The sequence below is a fragment of the Botryllus schlosseri genome, chromosome 3 (assembly GCF_051294905.1).
Source record: "Botryllus schlosseri isolate E-star chromosome 3, Bs_hap1, whole genome shotgun sequence".
In the NCBI taxonomy this organism is placed as follows: Eukaryota; Metazoa; Chordata; class Ascidiacea; order Stolidobranchia; family Styelidae; genus Botryllus; species Botryllus schlosseri.
In genome coordinates this window covers 10571454-10594145 of record NC_137238.1, presented here as the reverse complement: position 1 = coordinate 10594145, position 22692 = coordinate 10571454, and the positions used below count along the sequence as shown (strand labels likewise).

The window sequence follows — 22692 nt, the reverse complement described above, 5'->3', positions numbered from 1 at the left end:
ATGACGTAACAAGCAAATGACGCATGATGAAGAAAGTTGATATCTCATGAAGCCTTTTCATCGTAATCCTTGTATTGTCTTCCCATATATCATTTAAGATTATAGTCCTAAGCAAAGCAAATGTAATCGTGAGTAATCGTGATTACTTTTTCAATGTACTCGTAATCGTAATCGACTACTTCGTGATTTTGCTGTAATCGTAATCGTAATCGTAATCGCGTGATTCCGAAGTAATCGTAATCGCAATCGATTACATTCATAGAGTAATCACCCCGTGTCTGATGTTAAGTGCTGCTATTCGATCTATTTTAAAACAGGCTCGCGTGTTACTCATCTAGTCCTCGCGGTCTAACTGGGGCTCGTGGGCACCGCGTTGGTGACCCCTGTCATACACAATAGCTCGAGGTATAGTCATATCTGCAGATTGTTAGTCAGGTCAAGTGCGAACATGAATCGTGTTGAATTTTCGCGCCGTACGCCGTTTATACAGTTTCAGTTAGACTTGGAGCAATGAATTAAACGTAAAGAGACACGGTCTTTATCAGCCTAGAAATCGTCCATTTATCTAATCGTACCCGGGAGGAAAGCGCACTCTTATCTTTCCCCCCAACGTATTTCGATAAAAATTACTGGCTGACGTATCCATGAGGATAACGACGCCTTGTTATACACTTTTACACTGATGGTGCTAGAGGCAGTGTCTCTAGTTGGAGCGAAAGTGGGTATCGTGATCTGAAGCATGTGGTCTACTGCAAACGGTTAACGGTGTCTCGATATTACACGATGGTAGACATTGCTTTCCAATACACCTTTTTTTCGAAATAGTATCCAAAAATTCCTATAGTTGAAAAATCGTTTTCTACTAACTTTGCTGCAGTAGCTAGCTTTTATTTATCATAGTGACCACTCCGATTTCATCCGCAGAATTTGAGCGTGGTTTCAGCACGTTAAAACGCATTGAGGCATTTCTTAGAATCAGGATGTGTAAAGATATAAGTTCGATGTGTTAGATGTGCTCACGATTCTCACTCAACGCTGTCATTCTGGGCATTTCAGATTTCAATGAACTCGTCCTTGAACATTTTGCAACTATGAAATCACGCCGCGCGAAATAGATCTACTGATACAAACGTTACAATATGCAGGTATGAATAACTGTACTTCATATTTTCTTCCGAATAATTTGAAATGCGTAAGCTTAGTTAACCATGGCTAATTTCTATACCCCATACAAACTGTGTGAGACCACCACGAAGTGACGTTTTCACGACGGAATACACTATTGTGACGTCATCCAGACAACAAACATCGCGTGCACTACTTGCCCCGCCACCCGATATTGAGACGGGCCGCCACTGCATGAGTCTGTTTCCAAGATAGGCACAAAAGGGGTTTGGTATCGTTTAATAGTAGATAAATCATGCAACGAATAGACGTCCGTCTCAAATATAGAGTAGTCACATTATTATAGGTATACTCGGTATTTGCAGTGAGAATATATGAAATAGTTAGTGTGAATTGAATTCGAAACGGGTCGGTGATATATCTCCAGTTCATATACTTACTATCTCTGCACAATAACTGTTTTTCCTCTTGGAGTTCGCGAGGAAGGATACAAAGTCTGCTGACTCTGCCCCATCTGTTTCTACACAACGTTCCATTATCCTGATACGATGCAGCATACGGCTCGTCGGATCCGTCTCTGATAGAAACGTACATAGCGGGTTAAACAGACATACGTCGTTACAGTCAGCGAAAAAATATTCCAAATCAATTTCCCCTTCGAATCTTCGCTCACCGTTTAGATCAGTGATTTTCAAACTTCTTTCGACACGCCCCCTTTCGCGCCCCCTTATCGTCACATCAAAAAATAGTAGAAGGAGCAACCAGAATGGTTGGAATCTAAACGCATTATTGTTGACATGGAAGGTGTTCTTGCTGTTGACACACTTCTCAAATATGGAATTCGAACTATACACATTAAGCGGTGTCGCCACACACAGATCAAAAATTATGAGCTAGAGGTGAATCCCGCCAAGCGCGAAAAAGTTTCAACTTGAATATTTTGTTACACATAATCATGATGCAATGTTAGCGGTAGGACATATATATTTCAGCGATCCTGGTGCCTAATTCCTTCTATTTCCCCACTTGAGCTCAGTTGAAACGTATGTGACCATAAGTTGATTCAAAAACCAATGGCCACCACGAGTTACACTTCATTCAGGGACATTTTCTGTTTATTTAATGCAAGGTTAGGTAACAGTCAAAATTTGGCATCAGTGTGTGAATGGTACGACGCAATTATGTCATAATTAGGATTATTGCGATTGGTGAAACTTGCAACTTTCAGCACAAATTAAACTCATTTTGAGTTTTAGAAGCATCATTTCTCTCAGACGGCTTCGCGCCTCCCCTAAGATGATTTCACGCGCCTCAAGACGGGCGCGCCCCTCAGTTTGGAAACCACTGCTTTAGACGAATTAGGCGGAGAACGACGTCATCGTCTTTGTAAAATAATTGGAAAGTTATGTTCAATTAACGTTAACATTAACGGCTATTTAACGTGTTCTTTGATACTCGTGAACTACGTGAACATATTTTCCAAATGATTTGACGTAGGGAGTGATAAATACTATCATCCCAGGCGTTCTGTGCTAACAACAAAAACACGGACCACGAATAATTGGAAAATTAGTTGGCCACGCGCGCAATCGAAATTCTGCTTCATTGAGATTGTAACTGCTCATGGTTTCCTAGTACACGCTATCCGGGCAAACTAAATTTTGCAAAAACGAAGTGCAGTACACAGAACAAAATAGCAATATTAAATATTTATGCAGAAACATAATACTACGACAGTGATTTCACCAGACCTCCGGGCCCGAGTAAATGACTGAGTGCTACGATATCCTAGTAATCATGATAATCCGCCTCTCCTTGAATAACGCATCGCACACTGGACCTCATTATGATGATATCATGTTGGATTATATTTCTGCCTGCTGCATTTCGTTACCATCGCACTGGCTCTTTGACGTGCGTGAAGCGCCTATATTGTTTTGTGTTGTGTTTGAACGGAGCCGAATGTTGGCTCCTGTTAATTGATTGTCCGCTGATTGCGATTGATTGGTGTCTTCACATAATTACTTTATAGAACGGTTGCTCGCGGTGTTGGGTTCTCTTTTGCTGCAATAAACTTCTGTCGTAAGCCGACATCGCTCTTGGTGCCTATAGGGAATACAGGCTCTATACTGGCGTGGTGGCAGCGGTCAAGGAATCCAAACTCTTACCAAGGAAACGAAAATGTCAACCTCGACGCGTGCACCGAAGCAGTGGTGTCTAGCAAAATCGGAGACGATCACATCTTTTGAAAGCTGGAAGAGCAATATCAAATACTGCTTGAGCATGGACGCTAACTTTGCACCATTCCTCGCCGATAACGCAACGTGGCAACGCTACGCGAAAGCCGATGCGACACGTAGCTTCACCTACGACGACGGAAATGTTCCGGAGGACCGACGAAAAACGGCCCATCAAAAAGTGCAATTGTTGGAACTCATGCTTGGTCAAGTAGCAAATTACTGCCCGATCATCTCCAGAAACATGTTTATTCAAAAGAGCACTTCTATGGAGTCTATTTGGCAAACTATCAGGTCTCACTACGGGTTCCAGCGAACAGGAGCCCATTTCTTGGATTTCGCGGAAATTCAACTCGATCCAGATGAGAAACCTGAGGATTTGTTCCAACGTATAACATCATTCATAGACGACAACCTGTTGAAAGCTGGCGACAACATCAGCCATCATGGGACCGACGTGACAGAAGACGAGGAAACCTCTGCCACCGTCTAAAATCTTATCGTCGTTGTGTGGCTACAGACCCTATATAGAGATTTACCGAGACACGTGAAGCAGCGTTACGGCACAGAACTACCCAGCCGCTTTCTTGCCTCAATTATACCGGAAATATCCCAGACGCTAAGTTCCCTGATGGACGAAGTGAATGCTGCAAACGAAACACGTGCTATGCGTTCTTACCAAGCTCCACCAAAAACTGCGGGTCAGGACAGACGACCACGCAACAAGGTGTGCCCGTTGTTCAAAGCCGCAAGGCGTCGGGTTACAGGACATTATCTCAGCCAGTGCCCATTCTTGCCAAACGACGATAGGCGATTCATCAACTCGCACTCGCTCGTTGTTAACGACGGAGAAAAGCCGATCGGAAATACCGACCATATTGACACAGTAGACTGTATTCACCCTGTCAGCCGTGCATCCATAAAATGTTCTCCATTCCTACAGGTGTACCGCATCTCGCTACGCATCAATTTGACTTTGGATTCCGGAGCTACTGCAAATCTTATTCGAGAGTCGACAGCTAATCGTTTGAATATTCCGATTGTCAGAACCTCTCACCAGGCCTTGCAAGCAGACGGAGAAATTCGTTTACCAGTCGTTGGAGAGATCTCGACGACATTCAGGTTAGGAAAACATAAACTTGCGTTCCCCGCCCTGGTTGTGCGAAAGCTAGGTTCTGACGCCCTGGCTGGGATGCCATTTTTCGTTCAAAATGACGTTGGCATACGGCCAAGCCGAAACGAGGTTACTTTGGGCGACGAGAGGGTGAAGTGTCTGGATATCGAATCAATATCAACATTCAGTAAGACCGAAGTTCTGCCAACGAAGTGCAGTAAGACTATATGGCCCGGCGACAACCTCGAACTACAGGTAAATACAAATTCGTCGCTTATTATAGAGCCGGTTTCATCGCACAGGATCAACTTCCAAGAATACAGGTGGCCGAGCACCCACGTTGCTGACGTTGAACCATGTCTTGTAAACGACACCAACCTTCCCAATAATGTCTCCAAACATGATCACGTGTCGAGAATACTACCTTTGGGGGACGCCCCGAGGCCATGGAAACCCTTCCCCCGGATACTCTCGACTACCAACTGAGAGGTACTGTACCTTGCGTCTCGATTGACCCTGATGGTATTTTAGACGATGATATCCGCAAGCGGTTCTCCGAATCGATAAAACAACACGCTGGCGTCTTTAACAAATCGATTGGTCTTTACAATGGGTCTCACGGAAATTTTGAGGCAGTCGTGAATATGGGCTCTACATCCCCACCACAGCGCAAAGGGAGGGTCCCTCAGTATTCTAGAAACCGCTTCTTGGAATTGCAGCAGAAATGCGATCTGCTCGAGTCCCAAGGTGTTCTTCGTAAACCGGAAGAGTTGAGTGAAAGTGTAGAGTATCTGAACCCTTCATTTCTCGTGAATAAACCCAGAGGAGGTACACGTCTAGTTACAGTCTTTTCCGACGTAGCACAGTATTGCAAGCCCTCACTGATGTCCGACGTAGAATCGACTATTCGAAAAATTGCTGGCTGGAAATATCTGATAAAGACTGACTTAACTAGCGCGTATTACCAGATACCATTGTCAAAATCATCAATGAAATACTGTGGCATCGTTACCCCATACAAGGGAACCCGCGTATACACTCGTTGCGTTATGGGCATGCCAGGGTCCGAAACGGCTTTAGAGGAACTAATGAGTCGTATCGTTGGAGATTTATTACAAAAAGGAAAGATCGTGAAAATCGCCGATGATTTATACTGCGGCGGAACCAACCCAGTTGAAGCACTGGTTATCCTTCTTGAAAGCCTTGGCTTCTTCCGGTCTGCATTTCTCTCCCGATGAAACCGTGATTTGTCCGAAAGAGACGATGCTGTTGGGATGGGTGTGGCAAAATGGAAACCTTCAAGCAAGCTCGCATCGAATTTCCTCGCTCAGCAGTTTCGAACCACCAAAGACTGTGAAGGGACTACGCTCGTTCATAGGCGCGTATAAAGTACTTTCCAAGGTAATACCGCAGTGTTCTTCCTTCTTAGCACCGTTGGATCATGCCGTTGCCGGCAGAGACTCGTCAAACATCCTGGAGTGGTCGGAGACATTGCTGGGCCAATTCAAATCCGCTCAACGTCACCTCAATACAAACGAAACGATCTCGCTACCGGCACTCAGTGATGAGCTATGGATAGTTACGGACAATGTTCCCTCTAATTTTTGACGAGTCTGCGCACGCTCACCAACTCACTGCGCAGACCCTTGGAAAACGGTGCGTAACGACCAAAAATAAGGTCACCACTTCGGATTCTTTGTGCGCAACTTAGATTTTCTGTGCGCAGAGACCGCGAAAGCACTGCGCATTTGCGCACGTGCGCAGCTTAGAGGGAACATTGGTTACGGATGCTTCACCTAAGGAGAAGGGCTTGGGCGCGACGTTGTATTCGGTCAGGAACGGGAAAAAGTATTTATCCGGTTTCTTTAGCGTTAGGCTTAAAGGGCATCAACATTCGTGGATACCTTGCGAACTCGAGGCGCTGGGGATAGCTGCGGCAATGAAGCACTTCGGACCATACGTGCTACAATCCACACACGCCGTAGGTATCCTAACTGACAGCAAGCCATGTGTACAAGCAGTCGAGAAGCTACGACGCGGCGAGTTCTCCACTTCAGCCAGGGTATACTCTTTTCTAGCGACAGCAAGCCAGTATCGATGTTTCGTGAAACATTTACCTAGCTCGCTTAACCAACAATCTGATTTTTCAAGCAGGAACGCTTACGAATGCAGGGAAAAAATCTGTCAAATTTGCAGATATGAGGAAGAAACCAACGTAGAACCAATCGTCAATCACATCGACGTTGACGATATCGTTCGTAACAAGGTGAAACTGCCGTACGCCAACAGACATCCGTGGTACCATATACAGTCAGAGTGCAACAATTTGAGACGAACACATGCGCACCTGAAACAAGGCACTCGGCCCTCGAAAAAGGATGCGAATGCAAAAGACGTGAAAAAGTATCTCAGGGAAGTACCGATTTCCAATGACGGTTTATTGGTCGTACTGGTTCGTACACCGCTATCTCTAGCCAAAGAAAGGATCGTCATCCCGAGAAAGGTACTTGCGGGAGTGCTGATGGCGCTTCATCTAAAACTCGATCATCCTTCGATCAACCAGTTAAAGCAAGTGGTATCCAGATATTTTTTCGCGCTAAACCTTCATCGCGCCGTGACGGAAGTGAACGAACGTTGTCACACATGTTTGTCCCTGAGAGACATTACTCCTGCTTTGACCCCTCAGTCAACGTGTCCGCCACCCTGTGCCATTGGAGAAAGGTTTGCTGCCGTTGTCCTAAAGCGTGAAAAACAATGCATTCTCGTGCGGCGCGAAACAGTGTCTTCATTTACCAAATCTATTATCATCACAGACGAAAGAGCGGAGACTCTACGTGGCGCACTCGTAATCTTGTGTCTAGACCTGCGTCCACTGAACAGCCCGAACTCGGTCATCAGGACGGATGGAGCTACATCGTTTTCAGCGCAAAAGAACGACTCGCTCCTCTCTACCTACGGCATGGCTGTGGAAACGGGAAGGGTCATGAACGTTAATAAAAATCCATTCGCCGAAAGAGCAGTTCAAGAACTCTCCAGCGAGATACTGAAGCTTCAGGGATTTGGCTATCATGGAGGTCTAGTGACTCCTCTACAACTTCAAATCGCCACTTGTAACCTCAACAACCGTATCCGCGAAAATGGCGTCTCGGCAAGGGAGATCCTGCTTCAGAGAGATCAGTTCACCAACTCCTCTCTCCCCATCGATGACGAAGAGCTGATAAAGAAACAACAGGAACGTAGGACCGCTAATCATCCGGCAAGTGAAGCTGCGAAGGCCCCTAAACGAGAAACGAGGAAATCGGTTCCTGTCGGCGTTGGAGATATTTTGTCATCTAAAAGTACGCGCATGAAGTGTAAAAAACACATTTTAGATGAAATATATAGTAACCACTGCGTTCGCGAAAACACTAAATACATCGTCCGTATAGTTGGCGCGAAGCACGACGGAAATTTTGGATACTTGGTGGATTTTGTTTCGAATGAATGCATTAATTTTGCGACGAAATTTCAAGGGCATATATAACTATAGAACCTTGTAACCATAAGACCACCACTACAACAATGTACTGTTAGGCCATTTTTCTTCGCCCCACCCCCCCATATTGGCTCCTGAGTGTTTCCGCCACCTTGAATTTCAAATCGTCGCCAGTGGGCGCTGGCGACATGGTTGGGAGCCATTGGTCTAACGCCTGAAAGTTTGGCTAGGATGTTAGATTACGATAAGATTGGTTCAAAAATTTATTCTGGGCCATATTGAATGTGAACAAACATGTCATATCAGCGGAAATGTGGCATGAAAGGAACCGGAATGACGCAACCCGCTACTCAAATTATATTGGCGGATACTTCCCGTGAAAACAATATTGGCCGATACTTCCGTGAAAACATACTTGTCAGTCCATATGTATTTCGCGCGAAGCAAAGTTTGCAAAGTTAATACTTCATGTACTTTTACATTCATTAAGCGTTGGATTTCTATTCACAGAATTATATAGGCATCAGATTTAGAGACTATTGCTTTCTAAGTGAAATCCGATTAGGATTAGGATTTGAATATACAAAAGTTCTGGATTAGGTTTAGGATTTGAGACTTCGGATTTGGATTGAATTAGGACATCGAAATTTCAAATCTGGTAATTGTAATTGCCCATGTTTTTCCGTAAATATGTACACTGTCCTGTATATAGTGTTTACCAAATGGGTCTATTCCCCACCAGCAATCATTGAATTCTCCACGAGTGGGAAATTCCCCCTCGGTTGGGAACCACTTGTGTAAGCGTAGGGTTAACATATTTTTGAAATCTGAAAAGATGACACTTTTTCCAAATTTTCAAACTTGCAAAACATGTGAAAAATCCTGAAAAATGGTAGATTTTTCCCCACTTAGGGGTCGGTCGACTAAAGAGCTCCCCAAATACCCGCGGGAGCGTTACTTCGGTGATCATTTACGGCATCTCAGTCGAATATGGCCCTAAATTTGACCAAAATTCTCAAAGAGGACCAAATCTCAAAAAAGAGGACAAAAGGGCGTACTCCGAGGACACTTTGAAAAATGTGAAATAGAGAACAAATTCTCTTACAAGAGGACATATGGTAACCCTATGTAAGCGGTGTCTTATAAATGTCTAGAAGTGGGCCGTGCTACAAGTCGGCAGTTACGGATTAAATATGAAGAAAATGACCATAGCTGTCGAAAAACACCATGAATACCACAAACAAACTACTACTTCTATAAAATGTTAAATGCTCAAGTTTACAGGCAAAATATTAGAGTATGACGCCATATTGCACTGGATAGTAAGCTCTGGGGCGGCATTACAAAACATTTACCGCACTGGGAAATCAACATCTACCGTCAAAATCAGAGAGAAGCGGACAATAGCGAATACAAAACCAGCAATAACAGGGACGAGCAACGTCTAGAGTCGGCGGGTCGGCTGCAGGAAATTTAAGTGCTTGGTGGGCTGGATTGCTGAATCGATACATCATTCGCCCATTCATCCACATATACAAGGAATAAAATCGTATATAATTAATGTATTTTACCGATAGCAATGCCACTTCAATGCCATTTCTCGCCGATAACGGCGTAAACAATGTGGATATGAAAACAGCATTGTTATATAGGCGCCGCCAAGTCTGCTTCTCTCTTATCAATTAGCACACGGTGCAATCCTTATTTGAGATTTCAAGGCGTTCGATAAGCCCGGTACCCCATTGAGATTTCAAGGCGTTCGATAAGCCCGGTACCCCAAATCTACCAAGATATCAATTCATTAGGGTTTAGTACATCGTAAATGCCGATAATGCAAGTCTTCTCGCTTCGACGAACTAACTAGTGCGAGGTAATTCTAGAAAATAGAAAATTGCAATTTGATTAGTCTGACCCCGAAATTTGATGATGACTAAAACATCAGTTCTGACGCATCGGCGTAACCAGGGGCAAGCCAAATTTATCGGAGATCTTCGTGTATGACCATAAAGTAGAATATTTCGCAGCAGATTTATTTGACTTGAAATTTTTCTCAGCACTTCGCATGATTTATTGTCACTCGATGTCTTGCATTTAGTATTGGAGCCCCATCCTGAAAATTATAAATATGCGTCATTTACAGAATTGAGTCTAACTAGATTCGCAAGTAGGAGATAACGTCTCGTCCAACATGCGACTTCGCTTGTGCACTCGCAGCGAGATCGTCGACGATGAAACATTTGCACAAAATGATAGAGGCATGATCATCGGAACCGTCGATGTTGCTATGTCTAAACGCCGAATAATCCTGCCCTTGCCAAATGAGCCCAGTGGTATACAGAGGCTACCCCAATAGTAACATATTTATTGATAGAATTCATTCATTTTAATTTGAAAAACTTTCGCGCTTTGCGCGACCAGGACGTAGTTGCACGCTGCACAGTTGCATGACACAATTGTTATCTATTTTAAAGCGTAGTAATATAAGTATTGTCTTCAATGTTGCCTAATTCGGTTCGCTCCTATCGGACGACTAATAAAAGGTTATCAACCTATACAACATTCCAGTTTCCCGCGCAATGGTTCGTAAATCTCATGTGGCCATTTGGCCGAAAATATTTGCCACTTCTGATATCGATAAAATTGGACATTATTTGCAAATTACAATTCAGTTGCATAGACGAAGAAAATTGCAATATGCGTCTTCGCGATGCAGTCATAAATGCATGCAATTTTTGGAATTATATCATGATACTGTGATAGAGTAAATATGCATCGTTTGGTTTTGTATAATTGATGTAAATGTAACCAAACGCTGCTTCCCACTTGACAAAATTAAAAATATTTGTAGTGTAGATTAGCTGCTAGGGTCGAACAAATGATTAAGAATGACTCCAAATTCAAGTCCTTGAATACTTAACTTAGTGCATGTAGACTAGACCTATACTATTTGACTACGTCTTAAATGTCATTAATGACCAATGTCTATTAGTAGTGTGAGAGTGTGTGTGCTTGTAATCAGTATAGTGTGTAATGAGAAAATTAGTAAGTTACATATCTGTATTATTTGCTGACTCACACACATAAAGCTGCACTTAAATTGTTTTATCTACATTTTAATTATACAGGATTGGATATATGTCATGTTTGAATGATTTATACATATTAGGATGTTAGAGAGTCCGTGTAATAAAAACTTATAAAATATGAATTATGAAGGATATTCAGAAAGGCATGCTTCCATGTTAATAATTGCGTAGCAAATAATTCGAGCCGTGCCACAATGAAACCAAGTTTTCATGCCACCGTTATTCGTTATACGATAGTTATTTAACCGTCACTGCGCGGCATATAATTTTCGAAGTAAATTTGTAATACTATTGGAGTCGGAGTCGGAGCCGGAGTTCTCTTAAGAAAATAGTCGGAGTCGGATCCGGTGGTAGAAGTAAATTGGTGTTACTGTGGGAGTCGTAGTCGGTACGTTTAAAGACTCATGAGTCGAATTCGGTATATTGGAAATGTGTGGAGTCGGAGTTGGAGTCATTGGTAAGATTAACCGACTCCACAGCCCTGGTAGCAGCCGTGACTCATTAATGTTCAAGGTCGAAGATGTATGTAGACCCCAACAGGGCAAGTATTTTCATGCCCATGTCCTTCTTTCTCAGGTTGGCAAACTTGGATTCATTCGATGACGCATAAAACTTTTCAATACTTTCAGAATATAATTTCACCATCAGGGTAGAAATTGTTTGTATTTCGATTTGAATGTTGACATGCTCGACGACTGTCGGATAGCCGGCGAGATACTGTACCACAAATCAGGTACGGCCTCAGCTGAGTGACTGCGTGCTTATGTCATAATCCCTCCCAACTTAAATTAATCCATGTTATATCGACTTTATTTTAAATATAGATTACGCATTCGACCTAATAAATCCCGTGGAATGTCGCACAAGTTACAGCAGTTCAATATTTTATTAGGTAAAGACTAATAACCCCAACGACAACTGCGATAAAAAGGAATATAAATATAGGGGAGCGCCCCGACGTCCGTGCTGCTAGTCGATCCTCCTCATCGTATGCCGCGGCTGGTTGAGCAGCCTGCGGGCGCGGTGATTGCAGGGTACGAAATGGATGAAAGGGTACGAACATCGGGGAATCTCGTGCTGATGTCTTACAGCGTGGCGAGGTCCGGCATCTGTCCGAAAAAATCAATGCTCACCTCATGAAATGGCGTATTCGGAGGTAAAATCACCGGCTGCTTGTTGCCGTCGTGAGTAAACTGTTGGCAAACATGGCACGCATTTATCTTGTCTTCTACCAATTTGTTCAGTTCTGGAATCCAAAATTGGCTTCGTATGCGACGTTTCAGGTTACTTAGGCCTTGATTCCCACCCTGATGAGCTTTGTCAATTTCTATTACCCACAAAGGTTTGGATAGTATAATTTTATCTTGCTTGAGTATTAGGCCCATAGATTAACGTAATCTGATCGATGAATTTCCGAAACATGTCGAGTGGCGAGTCGTTCTTGGGAATAGAGCCCTTGCGTGTGGATTTTCGAAGGCGTGTCAGTGTCTTGTCAGACTTCGTTTCTTCGGTGACGCGGTCCATTAATATTGATTCAGTGTAAGGATTCTGCTGTGAGAGATACACTTTTCTCATTAGTTCGTTTGTTTCTCTTAGCCACGACCTTGGAGCGAACTCTATAGATTCGCCGTGTCTAGACAGATAGTCCATTGAATTCACGGAACGCACACAACTTTGCACGATATGTCTTGGTATTGCATCTTCATTCTGTCTGCTATGATGGAGCATTTCCTCGAGTTTCTGAATATACCCATAAGGGGTTTGTGGTCGGTAAGGATTTTGACCTCAGGGCCCCTGCAATGAAGTTGCGAATACGTTGCAGTCCGAAGTAGATTGTCATTGCTCCTAGGTCCAGTTGAGGGTAGCGTCTCTCTTCTGGCCTCGTTGAACGGTTTGCGAATGCGACCACTTGAGCATTTTCAGGATTATCCCCTGAGCCAAGATTGCAGATATCCCAAAGACGCGGGCATCTACGAATATAACGGTTTCGGCTTCAATGTTAAAAAAAAACGCAGTGAAGTATCGACACTCAAAGCGTTCTTGAGGGAATTGATTTCCTTCTGACAAGCTTCCGACCATCGGACTCGCTGATTACTCCTTTTCAGCTTGCGCAGATGTTGAGTTCTTAGCTATAGAAAGGGTATGACGGCCCCGAATGACTGGAGGAAACACGGGAGAGACATAACTTCATCCATAGCTCGAGGGCGTGAAGCGTTGCCTAGCGGAGACATTTTGCCCGGGTCTGGTTTGACTCCGTGACGTGAAACCACCATAACCCAAAAAGGTATTTCAGATTTCTTGAAGATACATTTATTTGGATTCAAAGTCATTTCCGTTTTTGCAATGCGCTTTAGCACTGTGTCTAATGCTTTGTCATGCTCTTCGATATATTTTCCTGTAGTAATAACATCGTCGTGTATCACGTAGGCTCCATTCACGTTTGCGAATAGCGGCATCAATGCCGGACGCGTGCTTGGCCCCGCTGGTCAGCTTTCAGTATCGCATAAGCCTGTGGCCTGCATGGAAAATGGTGAGCGCTCTTGATTCCTCGTCCAGCAATAGCTGATGAAATGCACACTTAAAATCCAACTTGCTGAATACCGAATTTCCCGATAGTTTAGACTTAATTTCTTCCACCCTTGCAATCGGGATTTTGGTTTCCTTTATGACTCGATTGAGTTCCCTCAGGTCAATTGTCTTACGACGACCCCCATCATCTTTGCGGTAAGTACTGTATTTGACACCCATGGCGCGGGCCAAACATGGTCTTCGATGATTCCTTCGTTCTCCTACTAGTATGTCAGCTTCTGGAAATGATGTTGGAGATGGGAAGGGATTGGCCGCAATTTTTCGGCTACCGGTGGCACCTCTTCATCAACGTAGAATTTGAACAGGTATTTTTTATAGTGCCCACTCCCTGGAATATGGCTGGATACTTTGTCATGACCTCAGCCCTGTATTTATCAACAGCTACAACCCGTCGTATTTAACTCGATATTGATTTTTCGAGTGTTTCCAGTTTCTCACTCAGAGTTCCCACTGACCACCGTTTCTACTCTGCCGTGAGCGCTCTTGATTCCTCGTCCAGCAATAGCTGATGAAATGCACACTTAAAATCCAACTTGCTGAATACCGAATTTCCCGATAGTTTAGACTTAATTTCTTCCACCCTTGCAGTTTCTCACTCAGAGTTGCCACTGACCACCGTTTCTACTCTGCCGGGCGCAATGTGAGAATCATGCAAACTGACATACATAATTGAAAGCCACGAATCCCTCGTAACAACCGACGCATTTGATGATTTCCGAGCCATATGGCTTGAGCGAAGTGTTTGTGGGGCGACAGCAGAGTTTAAGCTACTTAGCCTTTTTCGTCGAAATAACATTCATTTCTGCTCCGGTATCCGCGAAATCTTTGATTCCCGTTCCAGCTGTCGTGATTTTCGCTCAGTACCTGGGTGTGGATATTATACGGACATTCCGATGCGTCAGACATTCTGGTCAATTGATTTTTGTCACTCTTTTCCATCTGTCAACGGTCTTTGATTTTCGTGATTTGCCACTATCACTGCTCGCCGTAGATTGTTCAGAATGTGTTGACTCCGAATCTGATTCAAATTTGATTTGTCATTGCCTGTGGTATATTCCGACCGGTGTGAAATTCATTGAAATGGCCTGTTTCGCCACATAAGAGGCAGGAATTATTTTTTGCTATGCATATTTATCACCTTCGCATGTCTTGGATAAGCAGGTTTGGCACTGATCCCGCCATGATTACTTTTTCTGATGCGATTCAAATTTTGAGCTGGGCCAGGGAACATTTTTAAATTAGAAATGGAGTTGCGACCATAAAAGGCTGAAAACCATACCGCATGTACAGCCTGCTGATGCGGACCGGCATTTAGGCTCATAAACAGTTTTATCCGAGTGTTATGACATGAATTTACGACGTATAATTTCGTTCCCTGCCTTTTCGAAGTCATAATCTTCCACCATCTCTACCGCTAACTATGATCATGTGGGCAGAGAGAGGGTCAAAATTTTATAGTGATACGTGGAAGAGCCAATATTATAGACAGATTTAAGGCATGAAATTTAACGATCAGATACATTTAGAAACCAGAATAATATATAGTAATCCCTCCAGAAGTTGCATCGATTACCTTATGGTGGGCTTAAGACCAGCTTATATTTGGACGGAAGGGTAGTGAAGAAATTTTGTTTCGGTCCTGGTTACAACACACAACCACATGCTAAAAATGTTACATTTTGAACTCTCTTTGAACCCCTACCCGCTTTTTTCTATCCATATATTAAAATGTATTTGGGATGACTGAAACAGCTCTTCGTCAGCCCTGCTCCGTAAAAAAAACGTTCGTCTTGGGCTCTCCATAGAGTTATAATCCGAACTCTTGTGGGGCGTTGCCCCCCCCCCCCCAGAACAGACCTCCATCGGGATGCACGCTTTTAATACTAGCCTACTTCCGAGCGAGATTTCTTGTATACACAATTTGGTAACGTTTTATGCCCGAATCGCGCTGAGCGCATAATTTTTCATTCGGTCAATAATATTGATAATTACATAGATATTGCTATATTGTTAAACCTCACTCAGCCCACGTACTCAGTTTTACCGCTAGAAATGAGTGAGGTGTTGTCTTGGAAATATTCGGAAGGTTCCGCTGGTATATTTATTTCGTTACATGTTGTTATTTCGTGACCTCGTGTCTGCTATGCGTATAAATATATAGAAATCGCTAAAGCTTACTGAGACGCTCACGATTCCAACTTGGTATTTCTTCACTGCCAAATATTGCCACTGGACAATTGGACATGGTGGTTTTCGATAAACTCTAGGTCAGTGCTTTTCGGCCAAGGTTTTCTCGTTGTCGAACTTTTTCCCCTTTACTTAGTTAATTGGTCGGCAGTTGCAATTGCAGTGCCTACTCGGAATCCCGTGTAGGCCTAAACTTCATACGCCTTGGTGCGCCGTGGCGCAGTAATGTCTGACGCCGAAAGGCACAATTCTATGAACTATTGATATTGTATTGGTCGCTGGCTTCCGAGCAGTGTGTAGCTTGGCGAACTGCTGGCCTTGCTGTGGAGCCAAGCTTACAGTTTTCCGAAATTCGACGTCCCTTGACCGAGTATATGTTTTCGTGTTTTGGTCATAGAACCGACTTAAATTATACCGCTTAAACATGGCGACCTGCTCGGCACTAACTACTAAAAAACCGGTTTAACCCTGACTCCAGTAAAATAATATTTATTCTTCCGAACTTACTTTGGGTTCCAACTTCCGGCTTTCTTTTTTTCGAAATCCTTTATGGGTGATGATGACTCATAGAAATCGCGGCTGCTGATTGACTTTGTTTAAGAATTATGGTTTTGGAAACGCAACACGCATCAATTTGAAACACAAACTGTGAAATTTGTGATGTGACAATGGCAATAAAGAAGGCTTGGTTACTTGTTGTGACTTTATTGTAACGGCATAATTTGCTACATTGACTTTATTTTGAATCTGAATTACGCATGTGAGGTACGTATTAGGGCGGAGTAAAATAACTAATTTCCACCATTTTCCAGCCGGCAACCAACCAACTTCTGAGTGCGAGGGAGTACAATTGCTCATCTCGACAACCACTAGTCGTCGAGACATGATACAGCTCAAAAGCTGCCAACACATCATGTTTCTATCTGACTTGAAGAAAGTTTTCTCTATTGTGAACAGGAAATGAGTTACAGCCAAAAAACGTTAAAATTTTGAAGCGGGTAAATGGCGAATTTTTGAGTCATTTATCGGGATTTAAGAACCCCCTTTATTCGTTTTGAAAAAATAAGTCATTTTCACTCCACCCTAGTACGTATAGTCTGCGTAATCGCGGTATATTCATGAACAGGCTTGATAGTAAACGAATTTAAGGTCAGTTTATTCACCCTATGGCTTTAGTCCACGCAGCTATATTAAAAAGTAGGTTTTATATCTCGAATTTCATGCAACCTTTCGCGGGCTGCACAGAACAGCTCTTCGGCCGCATTTGGCCCGCGGGCCGCACTTTGCCCAGGCCTGGAATATGTCATGCCCTACTTTAAAATCCGATAATGGGAGCTAAAGAGTGTCCGGACTTTGCTTCACAAAATTATGGTAACCTTATAATAACCCCAACGGCAACTGCGATGAAAAGAAATACAAATACAGGTGAACGCGAGCCGACGACCGTGCGCGTGCTGTTTGTCGATCTTCGTAATCACAGTGTGTCGTGTTTAACGAAATATATTGGTATAACGCCATTTTCATAATATTTAATAAGGAGTTGGTAAACCTTACGTAATTCCCTGAACTGAGACCTGATAAGACCTTTGTGAGTCGTATATTTTGTCGTGTGAACGTAGATAACAAATATGAAATCGTACGATGTTTTGGGCATATACTCTCTCTCGTGGCTATGAGAGATATGCGTAGGTAATACCACGTAGAGATATTCATTCATTCTATTAGATTGACAAATTCGGAAGTACTGTTACGTCGTCGTACATTGATTCAATAAAGTTACAAGTCGTGGAGACAGAAACAAAATATATTCGTCAGTGTGATCCATCGAATACGTGTACAATAGACAGGTCGTGGTACGTCAGCCAACAAGGCCGTACGGCGTGGTTACGCCGGTCCGTCGAACGCAAGGAAACACGCAGCGAATTGTAAACGCAACCTTCTGGAGTCAGATTATACAATTATAACATCTACAAACATTCGCTCTGCGTTATATGGCTGACCTCCGACGCTCAATTAATCAAGACCGGCCGACCGAAAACGATCAATATCAAGATTCACCTTACACAACGGCGAGAAAGACCATTCAGAGAAAACGACGACACGTTATTGCCAGGAAGAAATGCAGCGGGGTTGTGCTTTCGACGATCAATACTCCAGAGAGAAGACAATAATGAAGACAACGTCTGCAGTGTCAGAAATCGGTCGGAAATCGCAGAAGTTAAGCAGATTTGCTGACGGTGGTGCCCCAAGCATGCATCAAACGGATTAGAAAAATGTAAGGTAGATCGATTTTATTCTCTTGCACTACGACGTTAGTTGGTTACAGTTATTGGGATATTGGCAAAGTATAGTTTAGTAAAGTATCATTGGTTTCTAAACCCAGGTAGGGGTCGCATTTCCTGTGGCTCAAATACTGCGTTGCTTGCAGATGTAGGACGCAGGCGCTTATATAGCATAATGTTTTGATAAGAGATGCGTGCGAGTAAACCCGTAGCAGGAAGGCTACCCTATTTATTCGATGCCATGATGCATCCAATAGCTGAATAGCTTAATATGTATGTGTGATGAATGATGATATATTGCAAGCCTTATGAAGAGAGCAGCTCGCGGGCGCAAGGATTGCAGGTAACGAAATGAAACGAAAGGAAGGAGTCATATCACGAAAAACGTAGGCTGCGTAACCACGGTGAACAAAAAACCACTAAACAAGTGGTCGGGAACCTATGGCTTGTGAGCCATATATGGCTCTTTTGGGTATAAGATATGACTCTTTCACATATTTTTAATTTCCAACCTAATTTTATAGATATTGCAGCCAGTTGTAAGTTAATTTTCTTAACGGTCAGAATGATTATTCTCGTGGCAGCATAAAAATGTATTTGAGAGGTCAAGGCTGTGGCGTATCCAGGATTAGGGGCTCGAACCTCTTTACAAAATACTAAAATTTAATTTGCTGTAACGCCAGCGACCAATATCCGTCGCGAATTCGACGTACCCGGCATCGCGCGCTGACTAATATTGGATTGCACCATACGATGGTTGAGCAAGAGAATAGCAGACATGGGTACGCCTATACGGCAATCTAGTTTTCAAATACTTATTGTCTTTCTGGTCTATGCCGAGAAATGAACTGCTTGGAAGTAACTTTCCAATTACAAATCCTAATTACAAGCAACGCATCGCTATCCACGTCCAAATTCACAAGTTGCTTTCTAGTACTGCTGTTGAAATGTAGGCGAGTATAGTGCAACGTTTATGTTACCATCGAATTGAGAGGTGGATCAATATTTATTTTTGAAATCAGTGCTATCGTTATATTAGATTTATATCAGTTATCAAAAATTCTGAGCGATTCACGATGAATTGCGCTATCGCAGGATGATTATTAGCCTACGAGTTTTTACATGAAAAATATGGCGCCCACGACGAATCCCATGTAGTGCGTTCGAATAAGTAGGCTACTACCATGATGTCACGGATTCGCGAAGGTGACGTAACAATTGGTTGACATGTATGGCTCTTTGGGAGTTAAAATGGAAAATATAGGGCAAACATGGCTCTGAAGACGAAAATGGTTCCCGGCCACTGCACTAGACATTCTTCAAAGTAAACGCAATTCCGTTTCAATCTATATACAGTCCATGCTTTCAATACACATATATAATAATATTGAAAAATTCCAAATAACTTTTCGCGGTCCGTATTTTACTCGCAGGCCGTAAAATACATAGGCGTGTCTTACGCTAATCTAAACCTTTCGGGGACCCCTTATTTTCACTGAGTCACGAAAACAAAAGTCTACTATATTACACAATAAGTAGTTATTTAAAACATTATCCTAATTGTGCGCCCGAAAACACCGGCCAATGAGCACTGATCTAGTTAAAAGTGGTGATTTAGTTAGTTGCGAATTTGTAGAGGTCTTTAGTTTTAGTTCTAGTTCTAGATGCCGGTTTCAAAAGTGAGTAGTTCTAGTTCTAGTTGTAGTTGCAGATTTTGAAATGTGACTAGTTCTAGTTATATTTACAGTTGCGAGTTATGAGAATTGAGTTATAGTTCTAGATCTAGTTGCGTATTTTGAAAATCCAGTAGTTTGCATAAAACGATCATTATTATCGTTGTCCAACGCCTGACCAATTAACTTGTCCAACAAAATTGACTAAGTAGGCTATTTCATGAATTGAGCAAAGAACATTACCCGCAATCTTCATCTCCATCGCAGAAGGAAGATATGTGAATGCATCCGCGACCATTGCCACATTCAAAGTAATTATTTTGACAGGTGCCTGATAAAAATTGGTAAACTTTAAAATATTGAGCACGTTATGATGCTGCTGGGTTAACAATTGCAACAAGGCGAGATTTTATGTTCGATGACTGATTAATTACATATATACGAATATCATATATGAACGATAACACTTGTAGGAAGTAACTCACTTTCACGTTTACTATTTTCATATTGTCAGCTTTATAAAAGTGATGAAAAACTATAACTTACATTGTGTGCTTGCAACAGCTACAAGTAATCCGACAACGAACGAGTACAACAGACACATCGTCGACTCAAACAGGATGGGGGTAAAATTATATCACTTATCAATTTTGTTGTACCGAACCACCTGATGAGATATGGATGATGATGCGATGCCCAGGAAATCGACGAAATACACACAAAAAGTTAACGTATACCGATACTCATTAAATACAACATTATCATAATATGTAATAGTTCTGTACTTCCATCCTACCTAGTGAATTGCCATTATCATATTCCGTCTATTCATGATATTGTGCAATATCGTCATGATGTTCGAAGCGGTCAAATTTGAATAAAATATAATACAAATTGAACTGAAAAAATGGCCAAAACTACCGGCTTCATTTCGTAACGAGTTACAATTGTCATGTGTAATGCTTGCTATTGTATATTCGACTAAACGTATACACAAAATCTACATACATTTCATGATTGCTTTGTTTATCAAATGTGGAATTTTATCGTTTGGAGGAGAAACTTGATTTCACCAGTGGATATTGAGATGTCATCGTTTGATTGAAACCTGCAACCTTGATTTGACCGAGTTGAATACCTGTTAAGGTTTTGAGCATTGAGAATTCTAAATGTACGAGAATAATCTTTCAAACCTTTTCTTAGTTTAACTCATTTTCCGATTTGAAAATGTTCCTTGGCCCACCTCGAGTAATGTTAGTACAGCTCATTATAGGGAAAGAGTTATGACCTTCTAAGGCAGTGGTTCTCAACCTTTTTTACCCGCGGACTCATCTCAAGCTCGCCAGTATACCCGCGGACTCAAGCTATATATTACTGACTTTTTTTTCCAAGGGAGTGTAATACGGTATCAACAAAAAAATGAGCTAAAATTTAGTCAAGGAAGCTTTCTTAAATCTGTCTTTCCACATCTGTCGGCTTTGCAATTCAAGCAACTATTCAGTAATGCAGACCACATCTCGATTTCCACTTATATTAGACAACTATAGATTGTTTCTGTGATTAGCACATGTCCCTACGATTTGTAATTTCCCAAATAGTCTGTAAGTGAACAAGTCGCCATAATCAATCACCAGCACTCAGCGTATATCGCACCGGAAACCTGTGCAATGTGCCTACGTGCAGGACCGTAACAGCACTTCGTCAGCCCCCCCTCAATAACAAAACGTTGGTCTTGGGCCACACAGGCCTTAAACCTAACTTCTGGTGGGCTTCACCCCCAGACCCCCCTTCCGATACGTTTTTACCGCTACTTCTCGGCGAAATTTTTGTACCGTTCGTTCAGTCGTTTTGTTTCGAATAAACCGCGCGAGGCGTGAAAATATTCCATAATCATGATTGAATCGGTCGACATGATCGGGGATTGCATCTAGTTGTAAATTTTTTATGCTATCTCTGCTCATGCATTCAGATTTATCGGTCGAGCTGAGCGAGACGTTTCGGAACATGATATAATGATATAATTTTTCTAAAAAGTTGCATAAATTTTCAAAAAACACTCTATAATTTATGTTAATTCACGAATAATTTTGGCCCCCCTTCGAGGTCCCCCTCTCAATTATGGGGGTTTGGTGTACGCCAGTTACGGTCCCGCATACGTGTGTAGTGTATAAAGAGCTGTCCCAGGGGTTTATACCTGGCATATTCTGTATGTGAATTGTTAATAGTGAACACGCGGCATTAAATTCCGAGTCCGGTCGTACTAAATTCAAGTAAATCCGACCAAAATTGTAGAGTTTATGACCGTGATAAAATTGCTTATGACAATTTTAGCAATAGGCTATACCTCGAACATAAATGTAGGGCATTTTGAAAAATTCCAGTTGGCGATAATTGGGGTTTTATACCTGGCGTGATTGGTATCAAACCAGGATGATGCGACAGATGTGCAAAGCATACCCGTTTTGCCTGTGATACTTGCAACCAACTGGTTTGCCCAAGACACAGAAAATATCAGGAGAACCAATAATGCTTGGAATGCTGATCAATTTGTAGTGGTGCTGTTTCGTTGTTCTTGCGTTTGAAATATACGTGGCCAAACATCGCTTGTTGAGGTATCTCTAATATTGCTTCCAAAACTACATTCACTGCAGTATAATTTATTAACTTGCAGGAATTTCGTATGCCCCTTATCAACAAGAGGTAACGGCACAATAAGAAGAATATAGAAAGAGATTCAAACAAAATCCAAATTGGCGAAATATGACGTAACAATGCAATGATAAAAAGGAACGGTAGCTGGTAGAGATGTACAGGATCAGGATTTTAGATTCTAACAGGTCAGGAATCCGGGTGATTTTTTGGCAACAGGATTGGATCCGGATTCCAAATTTTACTGTTTTGCCGGATCCGGATCAGGACAGGAT

The 22692-nt window shown here is 42.4% G+C and overlaps 1 protein-coding gene across 1 annotated transcript in view; it reads right to left on the bottom strand.

Annotated features, from left to right (window-relative positions):
- Nucleotides 1-995: 995 nt before the first annotated feature.
- The window catches only part of LOC145434851 (uncharacterized), a 342686-nt gene continuing 320989 nt past the window's right edge, over nt 996-22692 (bottom strand). The window contains exon 3 of the mRNA XM_080312092.1: nt 996-1702. Within this exon, the coding sequence (XP_080168218.1) occupies nt 1318-1702 (385 nt within the window). The 3' untranslated portion in view covers nt 996-1317. The remainder of the gene's footprint in view (nt 1703-22692) is intronic.